Source organism: Acanthisitta chloris, unplaced genomic scaffold, assembly GCF_000695815.1.
Source record: "Acanthisitta chloris isolate BGI_N310 unplaced genomic scaffold, ASM69581v1 scaffold8595, whole genome shotgun sequence".
In the NCBI taxonomy this organism is placed as follows: domain Eukaryota; kingdom Metazoa; phylum Chordata; class Aves; order Passeriformes; family Acanthisittidae; genus Acanthisitta; species Acanthisitta chloris.
Genome location: NW_008674243.1, coordinates 3000 through 15502, shown reverse-complemented (window position 1 = coordinate 15502; position 12503 = coordinate 3000). Strand labels below are relative to the sequence as shown.

Sequence of the window (12503 nt, the reverse complement as noted above, 5' to 3'; positions counted from 1 at the left end):
GATGGCCACACCGAGCGCCCAGATGGATGGCAGAGACCTCCCGCCCCGGCCGGAGAAGCCTGCCAAACCCGCTAGGTAGGTGACAGAGCCGCTTGCAGACAGGGTGGCTGGTTCTGGTAAGGCAGTGCAGCTAACGAGGAATAAGTGTTTCTAAAAAAAAAAATAATCCGGTATCTGCATAGTTCTGGTGCCCTCAACATAAGAAGGACATGGAATTGTCGGAACAAGTCCAGAGGAGGCCACGAAGCTGATAAGAGGACTGGAGCATCTCCCTTAATGAAGACATTCTGAGGGAGTTGGGGCTGTTCAGCCTGGAAAAGACTATGTGTAGACCTCACAGCAACTCTTCAATATTTGAAGTAGCTCCAGGGGAGCCAGAGAGGGACTCTTTGTTCGGAGCTGCAGTGACAGGACAAGGGGCAATGGGTACAAGTTGAAAGAGGATAAACTTAAATTAGATATCAGGAAAAAGTTTTTTACTGTGAGAGTGGTGAGACACTGGCACAGGTTGCCCAGGGAGGTAGTAGAAGCCCAAACCCTGGCAGTGTTCAAGGCCAGGGTGGATAAAGCCTTATGCAACCTGCTCTGGTGGGGATGTGTCCCTGTTAGGACTACATGATTTGTAAGGTCCATTCCAACCCTGAAAATCCTATGATTCTGCTCCTCCTTATGAGTCACTTGCTAACATCTGAGGTGTTACAGCCTGCTCATGATTCAGTTTGGTGTCTCCCGTCACCCTGTTCATTGATAATTTACAGAGCACCCTTTCCATGAAGAGGAATGACATGACACCTTTGTTATTCGCACTTAGAGCAACTTCTCAGTGAGCAGCTGAAAAGTTGGGCCTTCTGATTTGTTTTTCTCAGTGCCACACTTCCATACTTTTCATGTGTCAGGTGTGCCCTCTGACATTGTTTCTTTTGCTTCTTTCTCATCTCTTACCTTAAAAATATAAAAAAGGCCTTTTGACAATAGTTATGCAAACATTGTTTTTTCAAGTCCCTGTTTATATAACAGAAAGCTGTTACATATATCTGTAAATGTAGATATAAACTGTCATTTATATGAAGGAAAACTGCATCTTCAGTGAAAGGTTAATATAGGTCATAACTCAATAGCTTTAAAATGAGCAGAAGTACCCGTGACACTCATCCCTTTTCAGGTAAAAGGATTCAGACTTGTGAGATTCCTAGTTCTGAATCTTGTAATGTAAAAATAGACCTTTTTTTGCTTGTTTATTTCCAATATGAGTAAAGGATACCTTTGACAGAGGAAAAAGGAAAGTGAAAGGACAGTATGGCAAGGCACACAGCACACTAAATCCACTCCTGTCTAATACAATTCAAGGATTTGATTACTCCATGACCATCAGGTTCAGTTTAGGCAAGGGGTTCCCTGGATTGGATATAATCTGACTAAATCCCCTCTTGATCTCATTGACTTTTGTTGTCACCCCAGTTTCTGCTTTGGTTTGCTGTGTGCCAAACATTCAGCTGGTAACAACAGTGTCAAACCTGGTTAATAGCATGATTTCACCAGTTTCAACTAATGTATACAAAATCTAGTTGCTGGTTGGACTTTTATCAAGTGAAATCATCCGTATTTCACGTATCTCCACTCACCAGATACTGCTCATTAAACCACAGCAAACATCCTGATTTTCCCCAACTCTGATGCCCCAAAACGACACCTAAGTAATAGGTGTCATTTTCTTCTGTCTCTTTACAGATGTATTGTCTTTTTTCCCCTTGCCAAATGCTGAATGGATTAGATTCTGAAGTACCCCATAACAATATTTTCTTCCTTGCAACCCTCTCTAACCCAATGATATTGTTGTGTGACAGCATTTAGCCACTCAGCCTAGAAAGTCACTGTAATGAAACAACAGCCACATCTCTTTGCCTAAAGGAATGCCAATAGCTGCCTACAAAAGATGTCCTTACCTTATGCCAGTATGAAATAAACTCAGTGTCTTTTTGTTCATTCTCTCATTCCAAGACTGTGAACCTCACTAGGGCAAATTCCTCACAAAGTCTCTGCCTTTCTCTCCCATGTGCTCACAATGCCAATCCTAGCAAATGTGATTATCAGTGTGGTGTGTTTGTGCCTCTGTCTGTAGCTCTTTGCCCTGAATATAACAGAAAAAAAATAAATAAGACCTCATTCCTTATAATTAGAGGTATTCCTGGAATTATATATAATCTTAAGTACATAATCCTCTTACTGATTTTGGAGAACAAATCTCCAAACAACAAAATAACCACATTATTAATGAAGTCCTCTAACACATTCTAATGTTATGATCAAATAAAAATACATGTATTGGACAGTTGCAGCTCAGGTACAAGAGCTTCTATCAGTGTTTCTACTGTGATACACATTCTCTGGCACAGCATTACATGGTTTCTTTCTCCCTATTTCAGTATTTCCATAAATTAGGTTGTACTCTATATAATGTTTGGGGTTGGTTTTTTCCTTACCTGAAAACATGGTATAGTTTTTTTCATAAACAAGTTTGGGTTTTTTCCATGAAAGAAGAGCACAGTTTTTCATCAGCTTTTGTCTACCATAAATTAGTATGACATTTCCTAAAGATGGAGAGATTTTAAAAGGCACAGTGAGGTAGCTTTCACTTCAGGAGCAGGGAGTTCTCCCTCAGGCAAACATCTGTGACAGCTCAGTCCTTCAGACAGAGGCAAGATGTTGCTAATCAGCTAATGATCAGCATTTGGCTTCTTTTGGAGATTTTGATTAAAGCAGAAGTTACAATGCCATATGCAACATTAGACCAAACCAGCAGTGTGTGCATACCATGTGCCTAGTAGAGCTTTTCATGTCTGAGCTCTTACTGATTTTCACATTAGCTGTTTCAGTGCCAAACCCACCCCTGATTGCAATCCTTCAGGATCACAGTTCGGATCTGTGGAATATAAGAAATGTACAGTGTGCTGTGCTATTTTGGAGCAGTCACCCATCTCATCTAATCTCTCATAATAGTCTGTAACAGATGGTTCTGCAGGAACATTGAGACAATGATACAGTGGACAGTAATAGGAAAAACTGATGATAAAGGACATTCTGTCCAATTCTCAACTGCATTTGACATCTTTTCTGAAGCATAAGGTTTTTCATACCTCTGTAACAATGTTTCATCCCATAGAATGAAGCAGTGAATGTTCCCATTGTAAATACAAACCTCACTGTTTTTAAAACCAGCCAAGCTTTTTCTCAGGTGTGTTTGGCCCTAAATGTACTGCAACTGCACCTTCTGAAATGGCCAAGATGCATTGGCATTTTCACCTTTCTCAGACTACAAACTTCAAATACAGAAAATCCAGCAAAGTAGGTTTGTGATTGCTACTTTCATATAGGTGCACAACAGCTGCATATTTTGGCTGCATTTTTTAAACAAAACAAATAATCACATTGAAAATAAAACTTTTCAAAATGAAGTTAATTGCGAAATAAAGACCAAAGCGTATAACACACAACCTCACAAAAACACTTTACTCATGCAAGCAATACTCAAAGCAGGTTATTTCCAAATTTTAGGTTTTGTTGAGCTTTAAAAGGTATGTGTTCAGTATATACATTTGGGAACCATATCCCAAAGTGTGGCAATATTGACCTTGGAGACAAAAGAGAAGGACGAAGCAAGCTAACTTCAGAACCAGAAAACCTGTTTGTCAGTGCAATGCTGGATTTAGCCTTAGCATGGAGGTTGTGTGAATGATGTCCTTTATTTGGGAGAGAGTACAAAACAAAACAGCTTAGGCTTTTGCCATGAACTACTGTAAAAAAATGTATATTCTTTGAAGAAGTACTTTTAATACTTTTCCTGACCCTTAATATCTTTATGGCTATTTTTAACCCCTAAGGTATATAAGCAAATTCAGACCATTTGTGAAACATGAAGCAGAGAAAAATAAATCTCGGTGGAAAACTATGGGACCAGCAAAAGTTGCAGTGCCATCTCCAAAAGATTTTCTGCAGAAACATTCAAAGGAACCCAAGCTACCACCAAGTAAGTGTAAACAGGAAATATATGCAAAGTAATGTATTTTTTTAAATAGAGAGTTAAGTCTGTGTGTCTTACAGTGATAAGTTATGGCAAGCTGTCAGTTGTAAAAAACAAACCCCAGGAAAGTACTGATTCATGGGGTCAGTACCAGGAAACCAGCTGTTGTAGGAATGAGTTATGTCACTTGTGACATGACACTTATTTTCTGCCAAAGAAGAATGTGAACTCAGACAACCTGAATCAAATCACTATCTATGCTAATGACTGTGAATCAGAGTTATGTCTAGTGGGAAATATGGAGGGAAATAGTCTTTCATTGCTCACCTAAAGTAAGACTACTCAGGAGACTCCTGAATTTCTGTTGGTGCCTTGGAGAAAAGATTACATTAAAATGGAAGAGTTTCTATATTCTGTGGAGAAAGGATTGTGAGAAGTTGTTTACAAGTGTCAGGGAGCAAGCAGTAAGAGCAGGGCTCTTCCCTGAGGTGAGATGAGCCAGACATTGAGGGCAACCACAGTGCAGGCTGGTCAAAGATCTCACCAACAGGGTGCAGTCTCACCGCACCAGAGGCAGGAAAGGAGAGTGGGATGGTGAGGAGAGTCTGTCCTGTCAGTCGGGGAAGATGAGGTAACAGGCCAGGTCCCTCCAGTGATTCCACACAGCTCTTCAGAACTAAGACTAGGGGCAGACAGGGCTGAGACAGCTCAGTCAGGCACTGACACCACAGGGCTGATCTGAATTGGGGCTCCTGACCAGTGTGGTGTGGATGCCCCAAGTGAGACTGGATGGGGCAGTTATTGCCTAAGGGCCCTGACAACGAGCATCCCTACTAAAAGCAGCCATAATTGCATTTGAAAAAAGTCCTGTACTACTGCAGTTAAGAGGAAATGAGTGACATATTATGAGGAAAACCCATCTGAAACAACATAGTATTTCCTAGGTTATGAAACTTCTGTTAGGCCAAACAAGCACACCAATTTTTGTAGCAGTTAATTGACAGTCAATTCTTTAATTGTAGATACTGTTGGGTTCTACTTTTATGGAATTCTGTACATAGTGTTTCCCTTTTGAAAAGTGTAATAAAATTAAATTGTGAAGCTCTTCATGTGATTGTTAAGAATGTTTACATGATCCATTCACAGGAAAAAAAGAACAGAATAGTAAGAAACCACCTGCATTATCAGTGCCACGGAGGACAGACCGCCCAGTTATGGGAATTCAGAGCAAAAAGAATTTTATAAATACAAATGCAGTTGCTGCTATCAGGGGGGTGCCTAAAAAGCCTCAACCTTTTTGTGTTGACACAAGACAAGGAGATAAATATCTCCTTGAAACTTCAGGACTTGCCCCAAAATACATTAAAAAAAAGGTAAGTTTTATTAAGTTATTGCTGAAATACTATTAGCAATACCTGGTTTTGGTTCACTATTGCATTCTCCTATTAAATGTTCATTTCTGAGATGTTTAGATCCCACTGCTGTTTCCGGTAGACCTTTTAAATTAATCAAGAAGAAATCACTGGCACTAGAGTTGTTCCTTGCCTTAACCTTAATTTGCTTATTCTGTCAGCCAAAGGATTTGGCAGAATGATGCTGCTAAAGCAATAGCATATGTATTGCATTGGGAACCCAGGAAGTATCTAATAGGGAGACAAATGGAATTCTGTGATGAATGAATGTTGGCTCTTCAGGAAAGATAGGCAGGGAAAAAGAGGGGAAGGTTGCTCTTTGGATGAAGGAGCTGTTCAAATACATAGAGCTCTTCTATGGAATTGGCAACAGACCAGTCAAGCTCATGCGTTCAGGATCAGAGCAAAGGCCAGTGAGTGTAAAAAGTGTGTTTGTTATGGAGGACCCAATAAGGTGAGGAACTGGATGGACTCTCTTTAAGCATCTTGAGGAACTCTTCAGATCACAGTGTAGCTTCTTATGGAAGACTTCACCCTCCTTGATATCTCCTGAAAGGACAACACAATGGGATGAGAGCGATCCGAAAAGGTCCCTGGAGCACGTCAGGAAGAGCTTTTTAACACAGATGGTGTTAGAGCCAGCCAGTGCTCCTGCTGTTCTGCTTACAAACAAGAAATAATTGGTCGAGGTGTGACAATCTGTTGCACGTTGGGTTGCACAGGCCATCTAGTAGTTCAAGATCCACTTCTCCTCAGGGAGACAGGTGATAGTATACAGACCCTGTACTTCAGGAGAGCAAACAGCAGCTTATTCAGGGGAACTGGTAAGTAGGAGCAAGCAAAGAAGATTGATGCTTTTAAGTACAACCTCCTCCAAGCACAAGAACAGTCCATTCTGCTACCCAGGAAAACAAGATGTGTCTAAGAGTCTGGCTAACCTAAACAGGTAACTCATGACAGAGCATTATGCAAGAAGAGAGATGACATTAACATACGTCATGACAGAGAAGATGCGAAAAAGAATCTGAAGGCCTTGCAGTATCTTTCTACCTAAACAATGCTAGTCATAGTGCTGCCCAACACTAAAAGGTTTGGGAATCACTTAGCATTTAGTAGAAACAAGGTAGACTCTGGTTTCTTCTGGCAAAGCTAGATGAGCTTCATTTTACAAGGTTAAGGCAAAATAGATGTGTTCCCCAAGAATATCTGGGGTATTCAGAAGTTATTTTTTCCTCACAGAGACCATTCTGTAGCATCCAGTATGGGATGGTTTATCCTTCCTAACTAGTTCAATATTCGTGTATGTGTGAACACTATTCACCCTCTTCTGGCGTGCAATGGGCAGCAAAAATCAGGACACAGGATCACCTTTCAAGAAAGTCTCCAAGGAACGTGTTTCCAATCATAGAATCTGACACCATATAAAAATGTAAATTAGCTTGCCTGTCGTTAACAGGTTTCAAACTCCTCAGTCATCAGTTCTTGTAAATAGACCTTTTGGTTTCTGAATTCTCTTGTCTCCCAAGGTTGCAAAAAGAAACGGAAGGAAGTTGTTTATATATTTTGCTCAGGCTACAGAGACAATTATGTTTGATACTTCTGAAAACAGAGCAATTTCAGATTTTATTGCTCAGTAGCACAAGTTGTCATTCCAAGCTGCCTTGCAAATGTAATATACTATGGATGACAGATATCTCTGTTTCCTTCTTAAAAGCACTTATAAGGAACTTCTTCCTTACCCTTATAGGATTATGGTGTTACACCAAAATATGTAGCACGGAGAAATGAAGAAAGGAAGAGAGCTAAGGAAGAATATGAGGCCAGTATCTTGGAGGACCTCAAGAAGAAAGCCATGAAAAAACTCTCTGATGAAGAAAGGACAAATGTTCTGCAGGTGCATATTTTGATGTAGTATAATTAGTAACACAAAAGATTAAATGAAGCGATGTAAGTCCATATAAATAACACAACTATACTCGATTTTTAAAACGAGACAAATGAGTTAGCGACTTTTTCACTAGGTGGAGCTGTAGAACAGTTGTAAACAACTGAAAGGAGCTGATCGAGCTGCAGTTTTAATCCGGTTTTCAGTTCTGTTAGATTCCTATCTCCCTTAATGACTTGGAAAAAATCACCTATGTGACAGTTAATCATGGAAGAATACAATTTCTTTTCTTTCCCAACGCATAATACTGCCCCTTTTGTTGGCAGTTTCTATATTTACATTGTGACCTCACTGACTTTAGTCAGTAATGATTTAAAATGTGGCAAACCCATAAAACAGAACGAAATAGCAATGTATTAGTAGAACTATGACTGAAAAAAATTGTATTTTGTCAAGCTGTTTTAGATACTATCTTTCATACAGTTTTTATTGCACAAGATTTTCTAAAGAGAAATAATACCATAAAAGAAGTAGAGCAGAAAAGAGACATTTTAAAAGTATATCTCATCCTTGAACTGGAATTTTTCCTGACATTTTAGCCAAATTTTCCTATGAAAATGAAGCTTACATTACTATGATCTCTGCCTCTAAGCATCCCCCTGAAACAAATTAGCAGATGGATGGACATCTCTAAGATGCTGAATTCCCACCCAAAAGAAAATGAAAAAAAAAAAAAAAGCCAGCAGAATATCTAGAGAGAAAACAGTGTCTGACTTACTTGCAAAGCTGAACTGGTTAATTGGCAAGATCTGAAATGGCCAGCACAGTGGTGTCTCTTGCTTATGCAGCAAGCAGTAGAAGCTAGGAAGGAGTATGGGAGAGAGGTGAGGGCATTGCATCGACAGCAATACAAAGAACAAAACAGCAAGGGTGAAGATTAAGATATTTTTATGGTGGGAAAGGCATGGGAAAAGCTGGTCCAACAAGTTAACAATGCAGCAAAAATATGTGTGCAAAAAGGCATGTGAGTTCAGCTGCTCACAGTTCTGCATTTAGTTTGATTAAAATGATGTTCTATATTTTTAAAAGACAAGAATGCACTGAAATACTTTTTAAATTTAAAAATCTTTAAATTGTTTTTATTACCTCAGAATTCATTTTTTTTCCCAAAACATTTGCTCTTTCCTGGGCTTACTTACGCAGTTATATTGTCAGGAGGAATTAGTGTCCCCAGGGTATGTGGCTTCTACCCAGTGCTCAGCTGTAGACATATGGGAATTCCTGTCTTTTAAAATAATTGACATTGCTAGTGAACACATGTGCACTCTCTGATTTGAAAGAATACGTGGCAAGAGATGCCTGAGACCGAAATCAAGCCTCATGACCTTACAAAAATAAAGGGAAATAATTTGTGCCAACATTTTTTTAACTCTCCATTATGCTTACTTTGGTTGGGATTTTATGAGAGTAAAATAGAATGTTGATAAATGCAGTACATATTTCTCACTGATCCAGCATGTATTAGAATTCCATATATAGCACTGGATATTCAGTTTGTGATCTAGCCCATAGCAATAGTGGTCAGCATATTGCATTGCTTGTGGAGGAGCTGTGAAGGATAGTTTTATAGAGGGAGTCATGATCTGCTTTTGATCTCTCCACTCTGTAGGGACAGAGCAAATTGTGACAGTACATGCTCTAATGTTTTAAAATTCACTGTGTTCTATGATTGCCAAACCATTTTTTACTAAGATACACAAAGAATTATTTAAAACAAGCTATGAATGACTGTTCTATGAAAGTTTTTGGAGAGATATTTCTTTTAATGACTATATATTTGTAAACTGTACCTGATGCCTGGTAGACCTGGAGCTTTATTTAAGTACTTTACAGCCTTGCATTGCAAAGACAAGTATCACTACAAGACAGTAAATAAATACCCTTGTTACTCTAAGTCTCACATGTTCAGGTAGGGATTTAAAATTTATGTAGATATTTGTATATGAAGATTGGTGGAATAACCCTTATGGACATCACTTAGATGCTTAATATGAATATGCAAAAAGCATGAATTGCTATGCAATAAATACACTGCTTTGAATCAGTAAAATATTAGTTCATATTAAAAATTATTTTGTTCTTATTGTTGGCAGCAGGAGTCCATTTTTTTCTGTTAATTCGTAACAGTTGACAAAATCAGAGAAGTTTTTAAGCATAAGAGCCCTTGAGTTCTGGAATAGAATCAACAATCTTCAAAGCTAAATATGTATTAATTATCCCTCTAAATTTAACCTCAGTATGTTCATCAGTTAGCCAGACTGTGAGAAAAAGTGCTTAATAATAATAGAGAAGGACATGAGGTTGGAAATCACAACGTGCCATCAAATCAAGTGCCAGTTGGATCCAGTTTCAGTTGTGGAGGAGGGCTGAACACTTTTGTTCCCAAGAGACTAACTTCAGTTCTTCATTTTTGAAGACACTTGTGGCACTTTGATGCACATTTGATACTCTGGCGTCACAATTGAGAGGCAAAAAATTTTTGGAGAAGTGTTTTCTCACTGATGGGCATATTGTGTTATATACTGACTGCTGTCTCAGTTCCTTGTTAGGTGTGATTGTTAAGTTCACCCACACAGTTTTCATGAGGGCATTTGATGCACTGAATAAACTCTACTAAAACTTCATAAATGCATGCACAGGATGTGTAGATTTTGATCATACTTTTGAGGAGGGAAAGTAAAAGCAATTGTTGCAGTACCTGTGAGGATGTAAAGAGAAGATTTAAATCTTATTTTTCCACCATAGGCTGATTCCATTCAGCCTATATTAGAGGATAAAGGTTTGTCTCTGGTGTTGAATTATCAGTTTTGTGAGTAAGTTCTGTATTACAGCATTTATTTATTTGTTTTAGGCAGGGTTTTAGTCTCAGGGCTTTATATATGGAGGATACAATTCACTTTCTCTAGTAAGGTAATTCTTCTCACAGCAGCATTCGAGAGAGGTGGCAGTTACTGAAATTATTGTACACAGGGTCAGTAACAGGCTTTTTAGTCCAAATGATAAATAAATTGCCTACAGATGTTATTGTAAATGTAGATTAGGAAGGGAATGCAATTATTGAGAAGTTTTTCAAAGCCGTTTATAGAAGGTAAAATATTGTAGGGTCAAGTTGGTGTCCATGGTCTGAGCAAAGTCTCAGTTATGAAAAAAATTAAGGTGATGGTGAGATGACCTGAAAGTGCTGAGAAGTTTTGGCTGCAGTTCCAAGTATTGGTACTCTTGTGATTGCTCAAGGTAGGCAGCACCACTCTGTGTGATGTGGTGACATCCGTGGGGTCAGGTTGCTGTTTATGGGGAAATGGTTTCTGTAGTGCAGTTTGTAAGGTGATTCCAGTTGCATTTTGGAGAAAAGAAGGCACTTGAGTGATACTTGAGGCAGCTTTTATGAATTCTAGTAGTTCCTCAGTGAGGATATTAGGATTAGGTATAATGGAGCAACCAAAGTTGACTACTTTAAAGCACAGGACGTCTCTTATATTGAGACTTTATAGAATAAGGAAGAGTCACTCTTCTTTTATATTGAGCAGTTTTTCTTGAAGATCCTGAGGGCTGGAAGTGAAGTGTACAGGCTTCCTTGAATTCCTGTTAGGTTACACAGCTGACTGTTTGTCACACTGACATACTTTTTTTCATTTTAGCATTTTTATAGTTCATCCTTCATTGACCAGCTTAATTGTTGTTTTGTTGACTTCTTAAGACTGTAGTTTTTTTATGACCACAGCATGGAGATTTTTAAAGACATTCCTTATATTGCATCAGAGTGAGGTAAAATTATTGACTTGTCCAGTTAAGATGATTACACATTATTCATATATTTATCTATCATTTTTACATTGCAGTGACAATTTCCAAATGCAATCTTACAAAAAAAAAAAAAAGAAGCCCAAGTAGTTTATGTACATATAAACTCTAAGTTTTTCTCATCTATTTCCTTTGCATGTAATGGCACCAGGCCCTGAAAAAGAACTGGCAGGAAACGCAGCGTGAATATCTGGGTCTTTCAGTAGTAATAGACACCATGCACAAGAAGATGCATAAACAAAGGCTGGAATTAAAGTTGAAAGAACTGGAGCAGGACATACAAGCACTTGAGATGCACGAAGATGTCTACATTGCAAATGAGTAAGAACTGTTGTTCAGATATTGCCTCTTTCCTCCTGTTCCTCTATCCTGTCATCTCTAAGAAGTGCTTCTCTCAGTTCTCAGAAGAAACAGATACTATCAACTATACAGAGGGAAATATGCAACTAATCTAAGTATGCAGCTTCTTAGAAAAGTTGTTACATATATTTCTCATCTGTATCATTCACAAAATGAATTGAAATAAAATTCTTAACTAAACTTTGACTATAAATCGTGAATTTAATTTACTATTCTTTGTAATTTTTATTAACTACTAAGATTTCCATAAATGTCATACAACAGTCCTCTAAAACACTGTTTCATATGTTTGGAGCACTTCTTGCATAGCCAAAACAAAGGGAAATAATTGGCTGCTGAATATGGCTTGGTAAATATTAGCTCAGGATGGGATGGGTTATGGATTGTGTATTTTGTGTACTCATTTTTTGTTACCAAAACCAATTTTCAATGTGGAAGCCTATAATAATATAGACTTCAGACAATACAGAAACCACATGTAGCTTGCTGTGTGTGTTTGCAAGTAAATAATTCTGTAATACTATAGTAAATATACAACTAAATTAGGAAAATGTGTTTTGATTGGAATGATGTGTGTGCTCTTAGAACGAAAGCAATATAACAGCATGTGAGTCAAGACTTAGGCAGAAATTATATCAGCACAATATATTGCAATTGTTTGCATGGAAGGAAAAAATATTTTTCTTTCCTGCTGCTTAACCTTTGCTTCGTAGAATCGTAGATATTGTTTAGGTTCAAAAAGACCTTTTTCAGCCTTTCAGAACACAATCACTACCACCAGCAGCTGTTGTGACATCATAGTACCTGACATCAGCAGAGGATGAAGTAAAACACTTGAAATTAACTATGAAAAGCCAAATTTTCACGTACATTAAGTTCCTTTCCTAAATTTGCCAGGGAATGGCTTTGAAGACTTCACACTGATTCTAGGCTCTATTTCTTGTGCATCTCATACTTGTCTAAGACA

At 38.3% G+C, this 12503-nt stretch overlaps 1 protein-coding gene across 1 annotated transcript; it reads left to right on the top strand.

The window, feature by feature from the left end:
• Nucleotide 1: 1 nt before the first annotated feature.
• ENKUR (enkurin, TRPC channel interacting protein) lies at nt 2-11501 on the top strand. The gene is made up of 5 exons (XM_009075262.1): nt 2-75; nt 3879-4024; nt 5165-5391; nt 7178-7324; nt 11328-11501. The coding sequence occupies exons 1-5, from the start codon at nt 2-4 to the stop codon at nt 11499-11501; spliced, it is 768 nt and encodes a 255-aa protein (XP_009073510.1).
• The last annotated feature ends 1002 nt before the right edge of the window (nt 11502-12503 follow it).

Bases quoted from the DNA above. Each gene is read 5' to 3' on its own strand.
- ENKUR (XM_009075262.1), top strand. From the start codon at position 2: ATGGCCACACCGAGCGCCCAGATGGATGGCAGAGACCTCCCGCCCCGG. The intron at 76-3,878 runs GTAGGTGACAGA...TTAACCCCTAAG, and splicing joins AAGCCTGCCAAACCCGCTAG to GTATATAAGCAAATTCAGAC. The intron at 4,025-5,164 runs GTAAGTGTAAAC...ATCCATTCACAG, and splicing joins GGAACCCAAGCTACCACCAA to GAAAAAAAGAACAGAATAGT.